Source organism: Erigeron canadensis, chromosome 5 (genome assembly GCF_010389155.1).
Source record: "Erigeron canadensis isolate Cc75 chromosome 5, C_canadensis_v1, whole genome shotgun sequence".
Classification (NCBI taxonomy): Eukaryota; Viridiplantae; Streptophyta; class Magnoliopsida; order Asterales; family Asteraceae; genus Erigeron; species Erigeron canadensis.
In genome coordinates, this window is record NC_057765.1 from 37583568 (window position 1) to 37608827 (window position 25260).

The 25260-nt window shown below is 34.2% G+C and overlaps 5 protein-coding genes across 6 annotated transcripts; all 5 read left to right on the plus strand.

The window, feature by feature from the left end:
- The first annotated feature begins 71 nt into the window (after nucleotides 1–71).
- LOC122600588 lies at nucleotides 72–5989 on the plus strand. 2 transcript variants are annotated; one of them, XM_043773332.1, is made up of 7 exons: nucleotides 72–526; nucleotides 1546–1743; nucleotides 1866–2138; nucleotides 2776–2878; nucleotides 3781–3899; nucleotides 4253–4429; nucleotides 4970–5989. In XM_043773332.1, exons 1-7 carry the CDS (start codon nucleotides 218–220, stop codon nucleotides 5717–5719), a joined length of 1929 nt encoding a protein of 642 aa, XP_043629267.1. In that variant the 5' UTR covers nucleotides 72–217; the 3' UTR covers nucleotides 5720–5989. The 2 variants fall into 2 exon arrangements, with proteins under 2 accessions (XP_043629267.1, XP_043629268.1); XM_043773333.1 differs by lacking the exon at nucleotides 72–526 and adding an exon at nucleotides 1289–1439.
- A 398-nt stretch (nucleotides 5990–6387) lies between these two features.
- Nucleotides 6388–10108, plus strand: LOC122599912. The gene is made up of 8 exons (XM_043772522.1): nucleotides 6388–6720; nucleotides 7080–7210; nucleotides 7681–7758; nucleotides 7859–7903; nucleotides 7998–8042; nucleotides 8145–8196; nucleotides 9161–9257; nucleotides 9700–10108. Exons 1-8 carry the CDS (start codon nucleotides 6426–6428, stop codon nucleotides 9863–9865), a joined length of 909 nt encoding a protein of 302 aa, XP_043628457.1. The 5' UTR covers nucleotides 6388–6425; the 3' UTR covers nucleotides 9866–10108.
- Nucleotides 10109–12157: 2049 nt separating this feature from the next.
- LOC122600203 lies at nucleotides 12158–17083 on the plus strand. The gene is made up of 7 exons (XM_043772881.1): nucleotides 12158–13105; nucleotides 13249–13395; nucleotides 14407–14510; nucleotides 14657–15002; nucleotides 15280–15540; nucleotides 16293–16393; nucleotides 16607–17083. Exons 1-7 carry the CDS (start codon nucleotides 12191–12193, stop codon nucleotides 17061–17063), a joined length of 2331 nt encoding a protein of 776 aa, XP_043628816.1. The 5' UTR covers nucleotides 12158–12190; the 3' UTR covers nucleotides 17064–17083.
- A 2044-nt stretch (nucleotides 17084–19127) lies between these two features.
- On the plus strand, nucleotides 19128–19959 carry LOC122599801 (early light-induced protein 2, chloroplastic-like). The gene has a single exon (XM_043772386.1). The coding sequence runs from the start codon at nucleotides 19241–19243 to the stop codon at nucleotides 19835–19837; it is 597 nt and encodes a 198-aa protein (XP_043628321.1). The 5' UTR covers nucleotides 19128–19240; the 3' UTR covers nucleotides 19838–19959.
- A 3941-nt stretch (nucleotides 19960–23900) lies between these two features.
- Nucleotides 23901–24703, plus strand: LOC122600893 (early light-induced protein 1, chloroplastic-like). Its single transcript, XM_043773671.1, has one exon. It carries the CDS (start codon nucleotides 23995–23997, stop codon nucleotides 24574–24576), a length of 582 nt encoding a protein of 193 aa, XP_043629606.1. The 5' UTR covers nucleotides 23901–23994; the 3' UTR covers nucleotides 24577–24703.
- Nucleotides 24704–25260: the final 557 nt, after the last annotated feature.

Below are 25260 nucleotides of genomic sequence, written 5' to 3' on the forward strand. Positions count from 1 at the left end.
TTAAAAAGGGAAAATATGTTCCCATTATTATGGTATAAAAGCTTACTGTACATCACAAAACACAAAAAAGTAACTCCATATCTAAAGTCTCAATCTCTTACTTCTCTTCAGATTCATTCATTGTCATTCTACGTATATACATACATATATACAAAATATATATTTAGAAAATTCATCATCCGTAATTCTCGCCAATTACACACCAAATCCGATCTCCATGGCGGCCACGACTGTGGCGACGGCAGCCGGAGCGGTGGTGCTATTATACTACGTATTAGCACGGAGAATGACGTCATCAGCTGATCCTAGAGGCGATGACGTGGATGATGAGGGTAGAGAGTATTTGAAATCAAGTAAATCGAAAAGGAAGATGATCAATCAAAGAAGACCAGCTCAAGCGCCTGCCACGTGGCTCGAAACGATTTCTACGCTTTCTGAAACCCTTAGGTTTACTTATTCTGAAACTTTGGGGAAATGGCCTATTGGTGATTTGGCTTTTGGTATCAATTATCTGTTAAGAAGACAGGTATATACATATATAACTGTTTTAGACCTAATTAATGATCTAGTAAATGTGTAGTCCTTCAAATTATAATTATTTGTGTAATTGTGTTTTGTATTGGCTAAGTGACCAAAAAGTTTCAAACTTGTTACGTTTTCCTGTTGTGTGTATCTAAACTGTTTATTGCGCCTATTAAACGTTCAATTCATTGCTATTGTATGTATCTGGTTACCCGGTATTACCGGGTTACAAGTAATACGGGGTAACCAGATACATATGAAAGCAATGCATTGCATTGGAAGTTTGATATGCGCAAAAAACGGTTTGGAAGTTCGATACACATAATAGCAAAAAGTAACGATTTTAATACATTTTGTTGCACCTAGAAGGTTTGTGCTTCCATTACTTGCTAAGGTGTTTGGAATTGTATGTTTGAAATGCTTATGGCTTACAACGTGCCAAAATGCACTTTGAAGTGTGGCGATACTTGATGTGTTTTTAGCTTATTTCAGGGGAAAAGGCAGCCTTTTTTAAAGTGGGCAGGGTCTTGCTTATTTGGAACACACTTTTTAAGCCATAAGGGAGTAAACATGTCTCAATTGTTACATAGTTATCTAAATTTTATGAGATATTCAGTTATATCATATTCACGTTGAAGCGAAAACTACGTTGTTAACTTGCCATAGTGTATAGTAGCAACCCCAACTGTGATTGGTTCCGATCTTTATCTCACTTATAATGTAGGTTTAATGTAGTTGCAAAGTCAGAATTTAGTTTATCTGGGAATTGCTGCATATATGAAATCCTAAATCATGGTTGTATTACATGTACATGCTGAAAAATGAGCATGAATAGGTTTTGCATAACATGTATTAGTCTGAACTCTGAAGTATAAACTTAGATATGCCACATTGCACGATGCATGGTTATTTTCTTTGTAAGTACGTATCTTTTATTATTATTATTATTATTATTATTGTTATTATTATTATTATTATTTCTTTGGGTGTAGACCTGTCTGAATGTGCTAAATGTTGATTCAGGGTAATGTACAAGTAGCTAGTATATATGCTGGAGAAAATAGTAGACAGCTGAAAGGACCAGAAATCATTGCAGAGTTGAAACATTATTTGTGGTTGTTGACTAACTGCATACTATTTTCTAAGAAGCCTTTCCCTGTCTTTTTGGAGTCTGCGGGGTATTCAGAAGCAGATGTTCTATTGCAAAAGCCTAAAGCAGGGGTATGGAAATCGATACACTTTTCTATTATTATTGAAGTTGTAAATTATCAATAGCGAGCTGTAACTTTTTAGCTGTGTACATCACTGAGGTTGCTTTCCCCCCCTTCTTTTTTTGGATGCAGCTCTTGAGACCTGCCTTCACGATTATCTGTGATAAAAAGTTAAAATGTTTTTTTCTATTAATTCGAGGCACACATAGTATTAAGGATACACTGACAGCAGCAACTGGTGCCGTCGTCCCTTTTCACCATTCAGTTTTACATGATGGCGGGATAAGTAATCTTATTCTAGGTTATGCACATTGTGGGATGGTTGCTGCTGCTCGTTGGATTGCGAAGCTCAGTATTCCTTTTTTGCTTGAAGCCTTGAAAGAAAATCCTGGTTACGAAGTAAAGGTACATTTTCCGTCTGGCTTTTATTTCTTTTCGAATGTCTTTTTTGTGTACTCGTATTACACAGAGGAATATGTATAACAATGAAGAGTGCTCTAAACTACAACAGAAAATGTCATCAACATATCTTACCTTCATATTGCCATGGTCATATTATTGGATATGTAGGGCATTGTTATGCATTTCTTTGTCTTGGAGAGAAAATGCTACTTATGAATGGTCACATAGTTTGAGCAAAAATGGTTGACTAATGATCAACTTCGAAGTACCCCATCTTACTCTCTGTTAGTAATGACTAATGAATACTGGTAACAAAGGTTTATCAAGATTGAAAACTTACCAAAAAACGGAATGTTGCATTTTTTGGGACGGACCAAGACTGAAAAATGCTGTTTTTTGGGGAAATGTTGCATGGACATGACAAACCATTCATTCTATGATTCGATAATCTTATTAGCAGATATGTCTGCCATGCCCCCTAGATATTTTATATACGGGAAACACGTTTGTGTCACACGTTAAATGTATTTTGTTCCAATATTCTATATAAATTCCTCAAATATGACTTATGTTCGTGTAACTTTGTTGCCACCCCTTCACTAATTGGCTGAGTATTGTAATGAGTTATTTATTTCTTCAGATTGTTGGTCATTCCCTTGGTGGTGGCACTGCTGCACTCTTGACATATATTCTTCGAGAACAGAAAGACTTGTCATTCGTGTCATGCATCACGTTTGCACCAGGCATGTACTGTCATATGCTCTACTGTTTTATTGCCTTGTCTGTTCCTTTTTCTCCCATTACCGATGGCAAAATCAATGTATTAGCATTATCTGTGGTCACCTACTTATGATCTATAACCAGAATGATTATTCCGCACAGATTTAGATTTTGTCAGGATCTTCCTGATGATGATTGACATAAGGATGCTCTTTCTTGGGTAATACAAATAATATATGTGTTCTTTTGAAATTGTATTAATTAAAAGCATATCATTCAGACGGTCCGCGTGAAAAGAAGGGCGTTTTATGAAACTTCTCTAACTTTCTACATGACTTACTGGGATCTGATAAAGACCTGTTGCATCTTATCATATCAATGTATTCTCTTTGACATTTTTGCAAAACCTAACTTTGTTGAAGTGATTGCCTTTAATACCTTGTCCTTTCTTTTTATAAAGCTGTAGCTCAAATACAGTAACCTTTGCTTTACTTTATCAACCAGAGTTTTATATCTTCTCAAGGAGGAAACATAGGTTTTAACTTTCTTATTGTTTTTCGTTGCTGTTTATCAGTATATTTCACCCACACTTTTTACACCATAAGATGGCTATGTACCTTCATAGGTTTATCATTTTATGGGTTTGAGATGACCGGCTAAGGGATAATCATATTAAACTTAAGTTATCATATATTTTTTGGAAAAGCAACTTGACATATACAATGAACAACTTTAAGGGAACACTTTCTTTTCTATTTTATATTTCCCCACACACTTCTACATGCAGTTTTTACTTCTATTATAATGCTTGTTTATATATTCTACTTTAAGTAGCTCAGACCAAGGTTGTCCATTAGTTAATCAGAGTCCATTTTCACTTGAGGTTTGAATGCTGATTTAGGATACTAACTTTCATTTTCTGCAGCTGCCTGTATGACTTGGGAATTGGCGGAGTCCGGTAAGCACTTTATCACCACAATAATCAACGGCTCTGATTTGGTGCCGACATTCTCAACTGCTTCTATAGATGATCTTCGAACTGAGGTATCATAAACTAACTGACTTTAGTACCATAATTTTCAAGAGAAATTGTCCCCGTATCATGTATTGTAAATTTACTGGTTAAGATTCACAGAGATGATGTTGTAATTTGTGGAGTATGTCCCGGAGTCCTGTTTCTTGTATTTCAGTGTGATAGTTTTCTTCACTTATTTACTAGATGTATGTATCAATGTATGTGTTTTGATAAAGATTTGGGTCGTATTTATGGAAGCAAGTTTCCCTTTGAACTTTGTAATTATTATAAACTGGATCTTGTTGCTAGAGAATGTTAAGCTCCACACTACTAATGATTGCTAAATTATTTTAAAGGATTTAATGAAGGATCTCATTTACAGGTTACAGCTTCCTCATGGTTAAATGATCTGCGTGATCAAGTCGAGCAAACTAGAGTTTTGAATGTTGTATATCGTTCTGCTACTGCTCTAGGATCTCGTCTTCCGTCAATGGCTAATGCAAGAGCCAAGGTTGCTGGTGCAGGTGCTATGCTACGACCCGTTTCTAGCAGCACCCAGGTAAAAGCTTTACTCATTTTGGCTCTTTTCATGCTTAAACAATCAATTTTACTAGAGGGGTAAAATTTCAATCCCTTACTTATGAATCGGCTGATTTCGGTTATGACTTTATCTCTAGCGGGTCACCAACGTTTATATTACTGTACAAAATTGATAGTCAATAAAAAGTGGACACATGTGTAGCATAGGCAATAGTTGCCAAAGAGTGTATTTTGCAACTTCGTAATCTATTTTCCTTCAGCGGGTGGATTTTAACTGAAATACAGAGTAATATAACTTCTGTAATCATGTTCTTCACCAGCTGTTGCCAATTTATCATTGGATAAAAAGCATTTTCAGTCCAACTGGCCATCTTATTCCACTACAGTATTACCCATATTGACCTGGACATTTGACCCATTACCCATCCCAACTCTTTTGCTTTATTCTAAGTTTTACATTCTTAGAGCCGATCAAGTATATTAAACAATTTAATGAAAAAATGAAGTATCATGATAAACCCAATAGAAGCAGATGAAAACCACATATTATAATTTGCAGGTTGTGATGAAACGTGCTCAAAACGTTGCTCAAGCTGTAGTTAGAACCCGCTCAACGCTATCTGCATGGTCATGTATGGGTGCACGCCGTCGTGCTGTTGGTACCGTACCAACTGATAGTTTCTCTGAAACCTCCCTCATACTTGAAAAGAACCCTGACTCCCTTACAACTGACACCAGCGTCCCAGATCACGAGTCAAACGATGTAGACCACTGCTCTTCAAGTGGCGGATCTGGTCATGATGACACAGATGAGGAGGAACTTCTTATTTCTGTGGATCATGTATCATCCAAATCTGAACACATTACAGAAGGCGAACTATTATATGAACTTGAAAGAGAACTTCAAAGGCAAGAAAACGATGCTGATATTCAAGCCCTGGAGGAAGAAGAAGAGGCGGCAGCTGAAGAAATTAGAGAAGAGGAAAAGGTTATAGCTGATGCAGTTGATGGTGAACAACCCATTTCCTCACCAGACATTCCAGAAAATTACCATCTCTATCCTCCTGGAAGAATAATGCATATTGTTTCCATCATTTCTAATAATTCAGCGGAACAAGATCAAGATCATGAACCTCATGGATCAGCCATTGAAGATCATGAAGAACACAAACTAGAGACTGTGGGTATTTACGAGACGCCCCGGGAACTTTATGGTAAGTTGAGGTTATCAAGAACAATGATCAATGATCATTACATGCCAATGTATAAGAAGATGATGGAAAAGTTATTGGTGGAGCTAGAGAAGTAGATTTAAATATTTAATACATTAGTTGGTAGATATAAATATGTATCTATATATTGTAATTGTAATTGTATGATGAATGGTTACTGATCATTCTTTTATTCTGAACAAAAAAAAAAGTAAAAAAAAAAAAAAAAACAGATTTAACTGACTGCTTGTGTATGTAATTCAAACACTGTTTTGATACTGATTTCAGAGTTGAGTTCTGATTTTGTAATTGAATGAAAACTTGACATCTTGTATTTTAGATTTTTAAGTTGCTATATTTGTATTGTATATCTTACTGTATCATATAAGTTGAACTGTTGAAGTATTGTTAATTGGGCTTGTTAGTTATTGACTGATTTGACTGTATGACTTTTTAGATTCCTCCTAACCAACTGAGTTTGATTAGTGGTTGGAGTTCATGTCTTTGAAAACAGAGATCTTGAGTTCGATCCTAATGCCCAGCAAGACTGGAGGTTCTTTTCTACCTATGATAGAACTTGGAAGCAACCTCTCTACTTTTGGTAGGGGTAAGACTGTCTACATATCAATCTCCCTCGTACACCGTCGAAGACGGTATTGGGACCCAAAATTCGTGGAAGACGGCATTGGGAGTTCCTAAACTACTTTTAGATTTCTCCAAAAATATATGTAAAAAAAAACTATTGTAATAGTTCAGTACTTCAGTACTACACAGTACACATGATATCATCGAGCTTCAGTACTCATGAATGCAATCTCAATCAACCCTCTATTTTCACCATCTACAATCCCCATACCACCTCATTATGCGACGTCGTATCACACTTTACCAATCTCATTCACTCCTTCCCAGTTTCAATTTCAAACTCAACGCAGCCACCGGAATCTCTTTCTCCGACGTTCAACCATGTCATTTTCCGGCGACATCCCGCCACCGGCTCACCGTCACGGTACTGAACTCACAACCGAATCCGATTTCGATCAAATCGTTTCCCCCGATGGCACTTTATCCATCTGTGGTTTCGGTTCCTTACTCTCTGGTATATACATATACTTATACACTTCACTATTATATTTCAGTATATTCTAATATCAGTTCATTATATATACATATACATATACATATAAATTGATGAATTTATCTATATCTATATTTTATAATCAGGAAAAGTCTATTAAGTGCATCAAACTTCCAAACCATTTTTATTGTATGTATTCAGTTACTTCTTCATCTGCTAATTTTGGTGACGTGGCAGTTTACAAGTTATAAAAGGTAATCGAATACATACATTCACGATGAGACGGAAGTTTGGTACACTTAATTATACGGTTTAGAAGTTGGTTACATTTGGTGTGTTTATTGATATACTGATTGTATGATAACATGCTGTGAGATTAGAGCGGAGTGCAAGGAGTACGTTTCCTGATCTGGTGAATTTTAGAGTTGCAAAACTGAATGGATTTAGACGTGTTTTTGCTCATGTTGCTCCGATTTTTTTCGAGCGTGGAATTGCTAAGCCCGAGACAAAGGTATTTGTATATACTTACTCATTTGCAGTCACAGAGACAGCTTACGTTGTACTTTCTGATCTTTAACTTTTTAAAATTTATTGGGTTCCTCAATTTAGGGTTCTCTCTCTAACCTCTCCCTCTCCCTAACGGTAACAAATTTCTAGATCTAAGATCTGAATTTGTGATCCGAAGAGTGGGATTGAGATTGAGATTAAGATTGAGAGTTTGAGATCGAGATTATCCCTATCCGGTTAAGGCTTCCACTCCGGTGGATCTAACCCTATTTTTCACTTTTGGGTCGGAGGTCCCTTCCACTCCGGTGGATCTGGAAGCAGCCTCTCTACCTTTGAGTAGGGGTAAGGTCTGTCTACATCATACCTCCCCCATAGCCCGGCTTATGTCGGGATTGAGTACCTTGTTGTTGTTGTTTGAAAAGGAAGATATAATGCAATAATTTGATGAGATGATAAATATGTATATGTGTTTAGGAAATTTCTAGCTTGAGTGTTGAGCCATGTGAAGGCGAGTCCCTTATAGTTACTGTTTTTGAGATAAAGAAGTCAGAGGTATGTAATTTAAATTTGTTATGATATTATGAACTTGATATGAGAATGCAGCAAAGAGTTGACGAATAAACTAATACAACTCCACTGTTACTGTGATCAGATTCCATCCTACATTGAAAGGGAGCATGAATTTCGTTTTCTAGCTGTAAGTTAGTAAGTAATTTTCTTATAAGAATTCATCCCTGTTATACTAGATTTGTGCTTTGTTTTGACAAAGAATTGATATGTTGGTTTTGAAGGTCCAACCTGAAACATTAGATGGCCACCGGTATGCTACTTCCGCTGTAAGTGACCCCCAATTGACACATACACTAATCTTTTTTAATAGAGTTTTGGTTTCTTTGATTCTGTTTAGAAGATGGATCTTTTTTTGGTTATCTTTGTAGGTGCTATGTGCACGTTATAGTGATGAGGAATATTTCCAAAATAGATGTAAAGGTACTTTGTTGAACCAAATTGTATAACTGCAGTAACTTGTAAGTACCTATTACATGTTACCACTGTCAGTATTTAGAGCTATAGAGGATAGCTTTGCATGACTCAGGTTCCTATTCTCTTGTTCAGCTGTGGGTAAACTAGTGAACCTTTGACACTAACAATGATGCTACCTATAATCTATTGTAGCTGCCATAATATGACGAGTCATGTCATGATATATTCTAATTACATAAGTATATTTAATATATGGGTCTTACTAATGACAGCCCATAACGTGCATAAAATAGTTGTACTTTTATCATAAACTTCAGGATGGGCTTTTGATATGAAAGGTACATTTTTTTATGCACACTAACTACTAAGCATTTTTCTTAATATTATCTATTTCACTGATTGAGGTTGTCGTGTGGGAATGAGGTATATAGAGAGTTACAGATAGAAGGCGAAAGTGAGATCTTGTTTAATTGCATGAGGTAGCTATTACAAACAAAGATAGGATATAGAAAGAACAGCTGTAAATAAACATCACACAGTTAAGCTTACCACTAGGACACAGATCAATGACATGGCTTAACTGCCTCAACTAACATGGCCAAGGATCAGTAACATGGCAATATCAGTAAAACATCACACACAATCAATAACTATTTGACTTCATCATACTATCATAGTTGGTGTATCAAAAATCAACACTCACCTAGTCACCTATGACATGTATCGTGTATGCATAATAGTCAAAGTAGAGTCTGAAAATATATGGTTTAACCAAAATATTAGATACAGCACATCTGACTGTTTATTTGACAATGTTGGAACATCGAAGGAAACAGACGTGAATACGTTCTTTAGCTATTGAATGCGAATGTTCTACTATCAGGATTCTTTCCGGCGTACTTTCAATGTTCTTGTAAAGATCCACTGTATTATTATATCAAAAGCTAATGTCTGCCTACTGTTCTTCCAGGAAAACAAGAGATCTACCACGAGCGGTATGGACGATTCGGTATTGATAAGATCTGGAGAGATGATGTGTTGCCTTGTCGTGTTTATTGCCGACATTGGTAAGTTTTCTTGCACAATAGTATATTTTAATTGCTCTCTTAACTTCAAATATATGGAGTATTTACTTTAACATCATGTCACTAGTCCGTAAGCACTTTATTAGCTTGTTATTTGCGAACTTTGGACGCAGGAACACTTATCTTTTTACTTCATGAAAATCAATCTGTTAAATATAATGAATGCCAATATGTGCATACAACCTAGGTGGCCCCTCAACCAAGAAGTTGTGGGTTCAAGTCTCAATTGAGACATCGGTGTGTTAAAAGGTGTAAAATGAGCATGTTGGTATTTGTCGTTGCAGAAAAAAGAAAGTATGTACATAGGTGACATTTGACTTCTGCTGTAAAAAGATCATTGTATCATGGGAATAAAAGAAATACAATAAAATTGTCATTTTGTGATAGATAATATAATCTAAATAGATGAAATCTTTTTGTGTAGTGTGTTGGCAGCAAAGAATTTGGGGAACACAGCATACGATAACTTCTTGGATCATACATATCTAGCAGACCGTAAAACAACTCTTCGAAAATACTTGTCCACAACAGGTTCTGGCATAATGGAAGAAGAACCTCCTGAGCTGCTCAAGGTTAGGTATGGTGGTTAATGGTGGCATCTCAGCAGGCCGTCTATAGCAGTCAAGTTTGGTAAATGTGACTATGTGAGATCCAACCAAGTGAGTTTCCAACGTTTACCATCATTTACAAGTGAAGGCCTATGTGACTATTCAAGTGAAACCTAACATTCATTCATGTGCATTCATCATGTTAAAAGTTGTACACTTTATTAACGAATCATATACTTACGAGTTCATTTATAAAACCAATCAAAAGATTATTAACTAACCCAATACATAGAGCCAGTTTTCACCACAACTTAAACGCTATGTGAACCGGCAACCGGCCCCAAAAGTAACATTAACTTGGCCCAATTAGTAATTTAGTATCCACTCTCTTCAACCCTTTTTATAAGTTACAAGTTAGAGCAGAGGTCTCCTGTTCAAATTTAGTGAGAGCAGAGGTCTCCTGTTAGACTATTTGTAAGGGTGGGTGAAAAGGATCGGTGAAACACAAGATGAAGAAAGGTGAACGGTTGTTGGGGGTCAGTGAAAGGGTGAGGTGAAGGGGGGTCGGCTATTTCGTTCACCAAGCTTCTATTCTTTTTCTTCTTCTTTTTTAATTATTTTTTTATGACAACCATTAACTATAAGGGAAATAACTATATATATCTTCTGATTTTACAAACTTGATATGTAGATACAGATTTACATTATGTAAACAATAACAAAAAAAAAAGCAAAAAAGAGATAAGGACTATATCTGAAGGTACTTTGAAAGCTGAAGAACATGAATGAGATCATGGTTGTATATAATTATATATATGTATGGGTAGTTGAAGAAGGAAGACCTTTTAGTAAGTTTTTACACTATCACTTTTTATATTTTGATTTGTGCACAGAATACAATACTCCCCACCTACTCTTTATCAATAATGTCATTTAAAGTATATTTTTATTAGTATTTATAGCTAAAGTCGGTTTTATAATTGAATTGTGTTTGGGTAATGTTTTTTTTTTCCCCCTAAAATTAATATAAATAAATTTTATTTTATATATTGAAGAAATATGTTACTTTTAGTTTAAATATATTATGTTTTTAATTAAATAAAAGTGGGGTCTAAATAGTAGGTGAATGGTTAAAGGGGAAAAAGAAAGAGTAAAAGAGATGAAAATATAATGCTGATATGACATAAAAAAGTATAGGTGAAAAGATGAACAGTTACGAATGGTCTTACAAGTTACAACCATCACCAAATCTAGTGAGAGTAGAGGTCTCCTGTTCAAATTTTCTTTTAGGCATATTAAAAGACAATCACGTGTATTTAATTTTCACTTTTGATTTGACCTTCTCGATAAAGGTTTAAATTAAGGATTTATTTTATGAGAAACTTTATAGCTTGTGTCTGGTCAAGAAAACTTATGTCAAGCTTGAACTCACACCTTTAAATAAAAAAACTTATCACAATGTTTCCACTTTCCATCACTCATGTGTTTACTGTTAAAAGTCTCACTTACTGTAAAGTGTAAACTCAATGTCATCTTTAATCAAAAATCATATCACGTTGAGACGTCAGCGTCTTTGAATTGGTCTATACATTATGGAGAATTGGATTGCCAGCTAACTTTCCTTGTCTTTTTCTTCATTCCTCTTTTTTTTTAAATTAATACTTTATGAGTGTGGTTTTAGTGTTTTACTTTTAAATTTTATTTCACTTTTTTTTTTTTTTAATTAGGAGTCGATGGTTTGTGTGTTGGTGGTAGATGGTTTCCTTTTTTTTTCCCCCACTTTTAATTAGATTTCAATGAATAAAGAATAGTGTTATTATTTGATAGGGCAGGCGTATTAGCAATTGGATACCCAAACAAAAATATCTTTTCACCTCATCGAATTAAGTTGTAAATAACATGTTATGTTCCGACAAATGTTAAATAATTTGTTATTACTCATTCAAAAAAGAAAAATTTGTTATTAACTACCTTACCACCCGTGCAATGCAACATGATTAAATATTTTTTTGGATTTTATTTGATTCGTCGCAACTTCGCAATAGGCTTTAATAGTATAAAAAGTAATAAATAAATACGGGTATGGTAAAGGTATTTGATTTAAAGGGGTTGGTAGAGATATTTTCTAATATAATGGACTAATGGTGTAATTTAATATTAAATGTTGATGGTGATTTAATTCATTAAAGATATTTTGGTCAATTCGCATGTCTGGGTTATAATTTTTATATAGAAGTATAGATAAAAAAATGATTCATATAGTATTATAGATAATTAAAAACATTAGGAGCTCCTGTAACTTTATTCAAGCTTTTTTATCGATCACTTAATTGTTTTCATCATTCTAGTCTCACTTCACTTGCAAATATGTCTTTTCTCAGAGAATATGACCACCTCAAAATCCAATTGAAAGATATATTATCAGCCACTAACAACTTTGATTCCGCCAAGGTGATCGGGGTTGGTGGTTTCGGACGGGTCTACAAAGGAGAAGTATCTCTCCCAGAGGGACCAATCATGGTCGCTTTTAAGAAGCTAGATCGTAGAATGGGTCAAGGGAATACCGAGTTTTGGAAGGAGGTAATGATGCTTTCAAAAAACAGACATGAAAACTTGATATCTCTCATGCATTATTGCATTGAGGGTGATGAAATGATCCTGGGATACGAGTATGCTTCTCGTGGAAGTCTGGATCGCTATCTAAGTAAGCCTAGTCTTACATGGACCCAGCGCTTAAAGATATGTGTCGGGGCTGCACGGGGCCTAGATTACCTACATGATCCGAGGGGAGCACGAGAAAGAGTTATCCATCGAGATATCAAAAGTGGAAACATCCTTCTTGATGAAAATTGGATGGCAAAAGTTTCTGACTTTGGGCTATCAAAAGCTGGCCCAGCTAACCAAGCTCAAACAGTTCTTATTTCTAATGCCGTTGGTACCCCTGGGTACTGTGATCCCTTGTACTGGGAGATGGGTTTTTTATCAAAAGAATCTGATGTGTACTCTTTTGGAGTCGTGCTTTTTGAGCTTTTGTGTGGGAGATTGTGTTGTGAGTATAATCACAAAGGTGAGCTAACTAATATTTTTGTTCCCAAGTGGAGACGGTGCTACGAAGAGAATACCTTAGATGGGATAATCTTTCCTGCTCTAAAAGAACAAATGGATCCTGGTTCCTTGAAAGCCTTTTCAGCCATTGCCTATCAATGTGTGAAAAAAGCTCGAGAAGAGAGGCCAACGATGGCTGAGGTTGTGAAACAACTTGAGTTTGCACTTCAACAACAAGTAAGCTAGTGTCTTTCTGTTATCAAAACCTGCTAATGTTACAAGTTTATATTAATTAGTTTATTATAATGTTATCAATTATTATGGATGGAATTAAGTAAATGTTACACACAAATCATATCATATATAACATACATTTGCAGGAGGTTTTTGAAGATCTCGGAAAGAAAGTGGATTTTGAAAATTTGATCAAGATTGCAGATGGTGCAGTAACTCCTCTATCTTATGTATCGCAAAGTCACCTTTACACGCTTTTTTTGAAAGGGATCCTTGTTGATGATGGCAAAACGGTAATTAGTACTGTTCTATAAATATATTTCAGGCGTTAAAACAATAGCTAAGGAGAAACAAAACCCACCCAAATACACTGATCCCACATATCTATATCTATGAAAAATAATTTATAACCATAAACTTTATTTGTTAGTGAGCTAGCCTCTACACAAAATAAATCCTAAAACATAGCACGTCTTCATCCCCACATGCCTTAAGATAAGTATCCGTTTTTCATGGTTTGGACCCAACTGGTCACAACCTGCTCTTCTACTTATTCACCTGAATTCCATTTTGAATTACATGTTAGCTACAACTTAGGTTTTGAGATATATGTGTACATGCGAGCACCAAAGGTTTGTAAACATGGTCTTTCGTTGTCTTCGTATCATGTTAGTAACAACTTATGTTTTGCCTAAGAATCTTTGATCATGCTCAGTTGCTCACATATTGATGCGTTAAATCTAGTTTTATCTTTATAAAGGTACGATTCACTTAAGAACACAGCTAGAATCAATACACTTAAGACAAGCATACATGTCATTATGAAGTAGCAGAGCCTAATATAAATTTCGTATAAAAAATAATTTAATAAAGATATATGACTCCAAAGAACTTATCAACTATGGATCTATATATCTCCACCAATCTCATTCATATTTTGTCCTAGCTTTGACCCTCAAGACAGCTCATGCAATTTACAATCATGCCACCAATTAACTTTTACTTCATTAAGTAATTTAACAGAATAGCAATAAAGATCAGTTCAAAGATAATCATTTTGGGCGATAACAGGTGATTCATGGGGGATAAAATTGTATCCATTCATATGTGCGCGTCCCTGATCATCTATATCTACATGTAATGTAATATTCACCCAGTTTATTCATCCATATCTATCTATCTATCAATATCAATGATAAACTGGGTCCGTTAGCTCGTAACTATATTCACCAAGTTATTTGTCATTCTCTTATCATGTGATTTTATTAATACTACAATGTATATTAAATATGTTTCTTGGTCAGTGGATAGCGACAAATATGTATGGAGAATTTAGTGAAGTTGTATCTGCAATAAAATGTATAACAACTGCTGACAAGTTTCATCAGACAGCCAAAGAAAATTCAAGGTTGGTAACTTCTTAAGTTCTTATTATTTACATTTCTTAAAATTTTCCTTTTCTTTATTCACATCAGGATGAAATGTTTCATTATGTTTACTAAAGAAAAGGATCTTGATATGTTAAAGTACATAAATTGCTTCTAATATGTGCAGATTTCCATATATCTTAAAGGGTCATATGTGCAACGATTTCATAGTAGAAGTGAAGACTCTTTTTATGTCACCAAATGTTACTTACACAGTAAACCTTGTCAGCAATCCTGCGTATAAGGATATGGGGGGATTTGTACCCTTCAAATACAAGTTGGAAGATGAGACCCAATATTGGCCTTTATCCAAGGGGGATATGAGAGATGGATGGTTGATAATTGAATTATATCAATTTACTAGCTACCAAAATGAACATAATTTTAAGATTCAGTTCACCCCATCAGACGATAATAAGGATGATGTAAACGCTTTTTACTTTGAAGGTATTGAATTTCGGCCAGTGGAGCAAGTAAGTGATCATCTTTTTAACACTTTCAATATTTCTTAGCTTAGGATAAGAAGAATTGCATATAATATACATGTATTAAGCTTCATAATATCATATATTTGAGTGAGCCTCATCTCAGACTTAAACATCTACTTGTCATTTTTTTCTAGCTTGTTTTATCCTATTAAGCAAATATCTATAATTGTTTCTACCCTAAGAAAATGGAAGTATTATTATTATTGCTTATATATAGTATGCATCAATTGATATCAACCTTGCTACATATCTATATTTATAGATAAGAAGATTTGAAAATGAGGAAGACAACAATAAGGTGGATACACTAACGACCTTACCAAATTCAGACATTGATTGGGAACAAAAATTGCCAACTGACTATATGGAGTTGGTTAAGTTGTCAAAAGATGATCATCTACAACACACAACCAAGAGGGAACTTTACTTTCTTTTTCGCAAAGGATTTCTCATTCATAATGATGGCATGGTACAAAACAATACCTATTCTCGTAATCCACGAGATATGGAGAATGATGCGATGGTATGTTCATATATATTCCTCTTTTTCCTTATTATTTGGTAATCAAGAAATATATCGCAAATTACATGCATAGTAAGAGGTTAATTGCCTTGTAGCAAACCTGCTTTATACATGTCGTTAGCCATCCTTCTATATACTAAAAGAGGTTGCTTTAATAAGTTATTAACCAATCACATCTCTCTATTTTTTTCTTAATTGGACCTTTCCTACGTCACTAATTCTTCCATTTACGATATATTTATATGGGGAGGTTATGGTAGGAAGGATCTTATCTTGCGAAATGTAGGAAAGATTTGATTTTCATGTTTTTACGTGTTTTGCTTCCTCCTCACCACTACCGGCCTTCTTCCCCACCACCACCACCACTACCGTCCATCTTCCCCCATCAGCCACCACCACGGGTGGATTTGATTTTCATTTTTTCCGGTGGATAATGTAGGGGTGTAACCCTTAGCCAAATGGGTTTTCGCCCTTTACCGGATGTAGTCCTTAAGGAAATTTGTAAAAGGGTCGGAGGCTGAACGAATTCGGGAGTGGTCTGGATTTGATAGGAGGCGATCCAGCTCCAGTGGCGGTGGTGTTGTTTGGGAAGAACTAAGATGGAAGTACTAATTTTCATCATAGTTGTCAATGACATTCATCTTAAACTATGATGAATGTCAGTAATCTGATGAATGTCAAAAAATAGGAGCTATTTAATTGATAACAGAATTTGAATTTCGTAACCATATAAATTATTTACCAATGAACAGTGGTTTTCTATCAACAAAAGTATGAAGAATCGTCTTATGATACCAGCAACATCATTTTTGGGAGAGAAAGGATGGGAATGGAGGCCTTTACTGGAATCGAGGTTATGACTCTGAATCTCTGATATCCATTACATTAAATGTTAGCTAGATGTATCGATGCAATGCACATTTTTGTTGAAAAACATATGCACATTACGTGCAGTTTTTTCTACTTAAAGTTGACATCTAACTAGGATTTTCTCAAATAATTCATAACCATCATGATTCACGTACACATGAACTCATAATGTCTTTTTCTTCGAACTCTTTTGCAGATTTAAACTTGTGGCTACGTCTATTGCACATGAGTACACAGGTTATTTTTTTAGCATTGCTTGTGAAATCAATTCCCAATTGTTGTCATATCAAACAAACTATTCAAGTCACTTTATATACAAATGGTCTGAAAATCACCCGAGGCATACTGGTGATCTTTTGCTAAATGCGAGTCATTGTTTTGGAGATAGCTCACGAACTTTCATGTTTTACGCACTACCTCACCATACCCCATTTATTGGACCCAAAGATGAGAAAAGCTTTCAAAGATCACATGATACACGAATATTGAAAGGCCATCCGAAGCAAAGGAAGGATGGTTGGATGGAATTCAAACTTTGTGAAGTTTCAAACGAGGTTAATGGAGCTATTAGACTGGATTTTAGGTTTGTATTTAACAGATACATGGATAATTTTGACATTGTTGTAGAAGGCATTGAATTTAGGCCCTTGTGAGTATACGTACTTCTCAATCTTTCCCTTCTTCATGTTGGATACTGCTTTCATTGTTCTCACACAGTTCCGTATGTTTGTCCCAGTATGGTTGGGAGGCTTTAGGACAGTGCAGCAGGTTCTATGCACAACCTTAGAGTCATACTTTGGAACCCGTTGAAACTTGCTAGTGTTGTACATAAAATATATCATGATACAATGTTACCATTAGTGTCACTTTTGCTGACTTTACAAAGACACCACAAAACCTTACAAGTTAGATACGTTTTGGTGCATTTTATAGACATAGCGATTGTATGATAAGTTGATAACATTTTGTGAGATTAGAGCGGATGCAAGGAGTACTTTTCCGATCTGGTGAATCTTAGAGTTCCAAAACTGAATGGATTTATTCGAGATTTTGTGAGATTATATAGGTTTTTTGTAAGGTTAGCACATGGTGTAAGGTTAGCCCACTGTTTTTCTTCTCCCCCAAGGATTTATTCGAGATTGATAGACATGTTGGTCTAGGACGAAAAGCAAGAGATTTTTAAAGGTATCAGTTTCGTTTCATGTTGGGTCCTGTGGAAAACGAGAAATGAAAAAAGGTTTGAAAAAAAAACGGTTTGCATTGAGAAGGTGTTCCAAGACGTCATAACAACGAGTTATTTGTGGTTTAAGAATAGGGTCAAGTATGTTTCTCTTACTTGGCAAGAATGAAGTAGTTTTAGCTTTGATCTCTCAATGTAAATATATAGTTTTTTTGTACTATATAGGGCCGATTCATCCGATTTTGGGGTGAGTCGGCGATTTAAAGCGAATAAAAGTTAATTTAAAAAAAAAAAAAAAAAAACTAAATGGATTTAGACGTGTTTTTGCTCATAGATTTAATCGGTCTCTAGCTTAACTTCAAATACATGGAGTATTACTTTAACATCTATATTACTAGTCCGTAAGCACCTTTTGTTCTTTGCCATCTAAGTTTTATGTTACTAGTCGATCCGTAAGCACCTTAACTTTTTTTTTTTTTGTTATTTGCCTACCAAGTTTGCTTTCAAACAAAAATGGTGAAGCCTCATGTTTGAGCTTTTATTTTTGACCTACTCCGAGTATGTTTGCCAATGTAGTTGTAGCTGTAGCTTTAGTTGGAGCTTTAAGCTATATATAGTTTTGGTAAGCAAAGCTGTTAAATGAAGTTTTTACTTTTGCAACTGCAATTTCAAAAAGTATTTGTGTAACTTTTAAAAATTAAAAGCTTAATCGAAAAGCTAAAACTAGTTCCTAAAATGCTACTTATTTTGGAGCTTAGTCTTTCAAACTAAAACTAGTTGTATCCAAACAAAACTTTTAGTTTAGAATAAAAAACTAGATAACTCTTTGAAAATTTTTAGAAAATCTTATAACAAACATAGCTTCCGTATATGACTAAACAAATGAAACCCGACATTTATCAATGTGCATTTATCATGTCACAAAATGTAAATTTACTAAGAACACCCCAAATGGTCTTACTCAATACTAACCAATACAGTGTCACATCAGCAAAACTTTTTTCCAATACATTTTTCTCAATTCATACCCAATACCCAATACATTGCAATACACTTCAACATATTTATTTTCAAACTTTTAATAAATAAAACTACAAATATAATTTATAAAATAAACACAAAATAAAAAAATGCACAGCCGCTCCGTATTCATCACCACGGAAGTCTCAATACGCGTGCGAATACTAACCCAATACGGCAATGGTGTGCACCGTATTGATTAATCAATACAGAAGAATACGGTATACGGGGTGCTCTAACCAATCATATACTTGCGAGTACGTTTGTAAAACCAATTAAAAAACTAATAATACATCTCAAATTTGAAATAACTTCAACTCACGCAAAAGAGCCTAGAATCTTCGAAATTCTACCGAACCACAATCGATGGAACACATTGAGCCAGTTTTCACCACAACTTTTCTTCAACGGCCACTTTAAAAGCCACGTGAACAGGCCCAGAAAGTACACTAACGTGGCCCAATGAGTATCCACTCGTTTGTCTTCATCCTCTCCTATTTAACCAACCCATCCTTTCTACCAAATATCCACTCAACACAACAACAATACCAAGCAATTAACTTCTTCCTAGTACTACAACATTTTTTTTTAAAACAAAATCTTTCACACCCATCCAACATACACATATAAATGGCTGCTACATCAGTTTTCATTGCAACCCCAGTCACATTAAACCTTACCAAAAACACCAACTTTTCTTCACAATGTTTTTTCAAGAAAAACACCATTAGGTGCATGTCCTCACCTCAAGATGGCTCAAGCACCCCAACTACTGATGGTTCTGCCAAACCAATGACGTCATCATCATCCACCCCGAACCCACCATCAATGAGTTCGACCACCCCACCCCCACCACCACCGCCAGCTCCTAAGGTCCCAAAAGTCAGCACCAAGTTTAACGACTTGTTTGCCTTCAGTGGACCAGTGCCCGAAAGAATAAACGGAAGGTTAGCCATGATTGGGTTCGTGTCTGCAATGGCTGTGGAGTTGAGCAGTGGTCAAGATCTGTTTACTCAGATATCTAACGGAGGATTAACGGTGTTTGTTGGGACAAGCGTTGTGTTGACATTGGCGTCGTTAGTGCCGTTGTTTCAAGGGGTGAGAGCCGAGTCCAAGTCAAACGGAGTGATGACTTCAGATGCCGAGTTGTTGAACGGACGTGTTGCCATGTTGGGTTTGATTGCTCTGGCCTTTACTGAGTTTGTTACTGGCAGTGCTCTTGTTTAATTTTATTTGAATTATAGATATAGAAAAGAAGGGGTGTTTTATTATTATGTCCCAGTTGTATGTTCAATTTCGATGTATATATAACAGTTTTGCATGAATTTGAATATATTTGTTTGTCATCATCTAGTGTTGTTTGTATAACCGATGGCTCATTTACGAAATCAATGTGATTTAAGTTGTGGTCATCGATCGAATTAAAAAAAAACATTCATTTTTTTCCAAAAAATTGTTTAAAGAAAGTAACTCGTACAAGTTAACCATTATTCGACATCGAGGACATAAAGTAATAGAACATCTCTATTACTTTTAAGGATATTTTTATAATCATTTAAGTACTTTCATAATTGTACATTTTTGAGATTACACTTCATATCTTCACATATATCCTTATACATCCTTATAAATCCTTCAAATTATATAATTATTTTATCTCTAACAATACTAACATTCTTAGATATCCTTACATTGTTTAAATAAACATGATTCGATTTGAGTGATAAAATATCCAAAATGGAACATATAAGGGCAGTCAACATAGTTGCCATTGATTTTGGATTTTCAAAACAAGGTGATAAAGTAATAATAGGATAAGAAATTCGGCTGTAACTTGATGCACAAATTTAGAGAGAAGAAACTCACGAATTTAGGGTTTAGTGTGTGATTAGATTAACCTTAACTTATGGTTAATAACTCTCTCTCTATATATATAAGGAAAATATTTACACTTTAAACCCCCTTTGGTGTTTAATGTGTGCACAATTAATCCTCTTAGTTAAAATCACCTAATGGAAAACCATATATTACGTCTTTAAGAGTAAATACGTTCATCATATATTTGCTTAGACATAAGGATTTCAGTTATCCTCAATTATCATATCATGAATGATCAACGATCAGTGACGGTCACACTAACGTGGTTCCAACATACATATCATTTTACCTCCAATTAAAACAATAAGGACAAGTTAGGTCAGAAAGACATCTTTAAAAAATCCTTAGTTTTAGACAAGCATCAACGTCAAATAATATCTAAAGGTACCTAAGGTCGCCTAAAGGTACCCCATTGAAAATAGTCTAAGAATATATAATAATATGTATAGTTGAATGAAAAATTAAAGATTCTAACGATTTATAAGATAAAATTAAAGATTTTAGAGATATATAATGTTTACAACAGTTATAAGAATTTTTTTTAAACACGAAAGACGATAAAAAAAATTGAAAAACCATTGATGTTTGATACAAGTGGATCCATTTGTCGCCAAATTTGTGGAGCCTAGAAAGTTCCGCGTACCACAATCAATAAATGAAAGCACATTTCATATGCTTATTTGAAAGCCACGTGAATAGACCTTAAAAGTTCACAAACGTGGCCCTCTAGACTAAAGGGTATGATTCTATGGAAAGAGCATCTTTTCTTCTCTTTTCTTTTTATTATTATTATTATTATTTTTTTATCATGTTTATAGGCATCTTGTAAAAATGTGTGGTGAAACAATGTTGGTGGGTCATGAGAAACAAATAAAAAAGATTTAATAAAGATCAAAATTAATAAACCTCATGAGAAACAAATAAAAAAGAGGGCACAGATTAACGATTTCCAAAATTTTAAAAATTTACACTCGTAATAAAAATTTTTATAATAAAAATATTTAATAAAGTGCAAAGTTATTAAAAAAAAACTCATGAGAAACAAATAAAAAAGAGGGCAAAGATCAACAATTTCCAAGATATTACAAATTTATACTCGTAATAAAATTTTAATTTCGAAAAAATCATTTGCCCCTTTTACCATAAACTATATATCTATATTTCTTATAAAGAAAAAGATTTATTTTTATTTTAGGTAATTCTACCTTTGAATTACTAGAATTGTCTTTACTTTTTATGTTTAGCCTTTAATGAATTATAATTTACACTCTAAACTTTTATTTTAATAATTAACACTTTAAGTCCTTATCTTCTAAAAATATTCATTACCACAATTCCATCAATTTATACCATTTGACACCGTCACCACCACCAATAGTACCATCACCGACACCACTAGACCGTCTTCCCCACCACAGCCGCCGCATTACGCGAGTACCATGGTCGTAAAAAAGAAGCATTTACAACCAAACTATTAGAAGGTGTGTTAAACATTCAAGTAATTTGTGTGTTGTGCTAGAGGGGGATTTCTCTCTATATAATTAAGAGAGGATATAAAAATGCTTATGTGACACTATTTTTGAAATGACATGTAGGATTTTTGCTTATTGGTAAAATTGTAACAAATTTTGCTTATTTTTGGTATTTTAAAATTTGATATAATAATACTTAATATTTTAATATTAAATAATAATGGATATCAATTATGTTTATATATGTGCCTATACGTATTTTTATATAACTTTTATTTTAACATGTTAAGTAAAGATATAGTTTAGTTAGGCAAAGATTAACATACAATTCTAATTTAATACTAATATATAATATAATAATATTGATATTGATAATAGATATTCACTATGTTATATTTTTACATATGCGTTTTTTTAAATATATTTAATAGTTGTTTTCAAAGCTAATATTTATCGAGTACTAAAACTAATTAAATAACATCAATAATATAAATTTCACTCTTTGTAACTTATCACTTTGCATTTAATTATCTTTGTATAATCAAATATTATTTTAATATAATATAAAACTATACTATATTGACAATTATATTTAATATTTTACATTTTGATTATATAGTAATATATACTTTTCTATATTTTAGTTTATCTTTGTAAAATATCAATGTTAAAATATGCATATTTTGATAGCTGCTCTTATATTAGATATAAATCTTCTGCGTTTGCTTTTATCTCTCTTTTTTTGTTTTGTTTTTTTTGTCTCTAGAATTTACTTCATGTTCCTTTCAGATTATACATACATAATACAAGTATACATTATTAAGAAGGCTTTTAGTCTTACTGTAAAGTTTATGAATAATTAATACAATCAACATCTTTAAAGTGTTGAATCCGAATATCTTTTATTACATTTACTTGGTTTTAAATAAGTTTTGAGTTATCATTTGATAAAGTAATACTCATAGGTAATTAGTAATTATTTTATACTTACGATATACCGTCCATTTGACTGGTATAATCCATATACACTTGTGGGATTCCTCCACACTTTCCATCTAATCAATCACTTTTAGTAATATAACATACGTATAGGATGTCCATACATAGCGTATAGGTCCTCGAAAGATCTCGTTTCATCCCGCAACCACTTACAAGACCTGTAGGTTGCCGTCCTATTGGGACCTCGTATGCCACATATAATTAAGTCATTTTAGTTTTTCAGTCGACATTTTGATATGAATTTATACAAACATTTTTCGCATGTAGAGGTCTACTTAATTGGCGAATAGGTTTTATAAATGACATCTAAGCCTGAAAATGTCATAAATAGAAACTGTTAAATAATGTATAATATAAGAGGTGTCTATGTAAGATGACGAGTCCGTCCGTGGTGCGTAATATAACACAACTATATATTTTTATTATTTTTATATAAATTCTCATTATTAAGTTCTCTTACAAAGTACTAGAGCTAATAGTAACAAATTTACATTATTAAAAAAGATAATACATTATTGATCCAATCCAACCAACTAACTTTACCAACGATTAGTTAACACCGTATGGCCTATGTTAATCAGGCAGGCATTCATATCATCACTCACTTTTTACTTAACTGGAATTATGACGTGCACCTTATAAATGCTAACAAATGTTTTATATTGTAAGCTAGTTCAAAAACAACCCTGAAAAAAGAGCCCATAACCTTTCAACTTCAACCCAACCACAACTCCACAAGTCCACAAATCCACAATCAATTTAATGAAACACATGAGCCAGTTTTTACCACAACTAAAATTTATTGACTAGTTCTAAAGCCACGTCAATCGGCCCTAAAACCATACTAACGTGGCCCAATATTTATCCACTGCCTTGTGTTCATATCTCTCCTATATAACTAACCCACCCTTTCTTCTAAATACTCACTCACTCAAACACAACTAAACCATACTTCGATACACATAATTTTCCTAGCACACATAAGTCTAGAACACATTCTCTGAAATCATTCACACATTTCCAACATATACAAATATGGCTGCTACATCAGTTTTCATTGCAACCCCAGTCACATTAAACCTCAACAACAAAACCACCAACTTTTCTTCACAATGTTGTATCAGGAAAAACACCATCAGGTGCATGTCCTCCCCTCAAGATGGCAAAACCACCCCAACTACTGATGGTTCTGCCAAACCAATAATTACATCATCATCATCATCATCAAACCCATCAACCCCACTCCCACCACCAGCTCCTAAGGTCCCAAAAGTCAGCACCAAGTTTAACGACTTGTTTGCCTTCAGTGGACCAGTGCCCGAAAGAATAAACGGAAGGTTGGCTATGATTGGGTTTGTCTCCGCAATGGCTGTGGAGTTGAGCAACGGTCAAGATCTCTTTACCCAGATATCTGACGGAGGACTAACGGTGTTCGTCGGTACAAGCGTTGTGTTGACGTTGGCGTCGTTAGTGCCGTTGTTTCAAGGGGTGAGAGCCGAGGCCAAGTCAAACGGAGTGATGACTTCAGATGCCGAGTTGTTGAATGGACGTGTCGCCATGTTGGGTCTGATTGCTTTGGCTTTCACTGAGTTTGTTACTGGAAGTGCCCTTGTGTAATTTTGTTACTTAATTTGACAAACACTAGCTGAATTGAAGTATAGATGTAGAAATTAAAGGTGTTGTATGATTTTGTCCCAATGCATATTCAATTTTGATGTATATAACAGTTTTTGTTTGATTATAATTATAAGCATTTCCGACTTTGCTACAAACTTTCATAGTTTAATCTGAATTTGTTTTTAGTTATAGCATATGTTTAAAGGATAAAAACATGAGAGTGTAACCAACTATTATCAAAAGGCTATGTAATATACCCATCTACTCGACTTGCTATCTAGTGTAACTAACTATGTTTTTTGAGTTACGCAATGTAAGCAACCGGTTAGTCATCAAGTTACAGGTTACCATTTTAATTTTTATTTCTTTTTTATTAAAAAAATTACCACCTGAAGCAATTTTCTTGTTTTTAACCAATCCTGCTGTGAGGGCTTTGAACAAAACACCATTTTTATTTCTTTTAATTTTCGTGTCGCTTATAAATCTGTGAGCATTTATTGCTTATAATTTAATGACCATTTATAAAGAAAATATACTTCACCATTCAATATACACCGACTATTATCATATAACTACAATCCTAACATTTTATTTGTTTTACATGTTTTCTTGTTGCATAGAAACAACTTAATTTCACGCTAAAAGTTATTGGTGGAGATTTATCAGCACTTCCAGGAGTATCTG

What these genes read in the sequence shown, in the direction of transcription:
- LOC122600588 (XM_043773332.1), top strand. Translation starts at nt 218, where the DNA reads ATGGCGGCCACGACTGTGGCGACGGCAGCCGGAGCGGTGGTGCTATTA. An exon ending in ATGCATCACGTTTGCACCAG is followed by an intron (nt 2,879 to 3,780) that starts GCATGTACTGTC and finishes CATTTTCTGCAG; the next exon opens with CTGCCTGTATGACTTGGGAA. An exon ending in TAGATGATCTTCGAACTGAG is followed by an intron (nt 3,900 to 4,252) that starts GTATCATAAACT and finishes TCTCATTTACAG; the next exon opens with GTTACAGCTTCCTCATGGTT.
- LOC122599912 (XM_043772522.1), top strand. Translation starts at nt 6,426, where the DNA reads ATGAATGCAATCTCAATCAACCCTCTATTTTCACCATCTACAATCCCC. An exon ending in TTGAGATAAAGAAGTCAGAG is followed by an intron (nt 7,759 to 7,858) that starts GTATGTAATTTA and finishes TACTGTGATCAG; the next exon opens with ATTCCATCCTACATTGAAAG. An exon ending in CGTGTTTATTGCCGACATTG is followed by an intron (nt 9,258 to 9,699) that starts GTAAGTTTTCTT and finishes CTTTTTGTGTAG; the next exon opens with TGTGTTGGCAGCAAAGAATT.
- LOC122600203 (XM_043772881.1), top strand. Translation starts at nt 12,191, where the DNA reads ATGTCTTTTCTCAGAGAATATGACCACCTCAAAATCCAATTGAAAGAT. An exon ending in TTGTTGATGATGGCAAAACG is followed by an intron (nt 13,396 to 14,406) that starts GTAATTAGTACT and finishes TTTCTTGGTCAG; the next exon opens with TGGATAGCGACAAATATGTA. An exon ending in ATATGGAGAATGATGCGATG is followed by an intron (nt 15,541 to 16,292) that starts GTATGTTCATAT and finishes ACCAATGAACAG; the next exon opens with TGGTTTTCTATCAACAAAAG.
- LOC122599801 (XM_043772386.1), top strand. Translation starts at nt 19,241, where the DNA reads ATGGCTGCTACATCAGTTTTCATTGCAACCCCAGTCACATTAAACCTT.
- LOC122600893 (XM_043773671.1), top strand. Translation starts at nt 23,995, where the DNA reads ATGGCTGCTACATCAGTTTTCATTGCAACCCCAGTCACATTAAACCTC.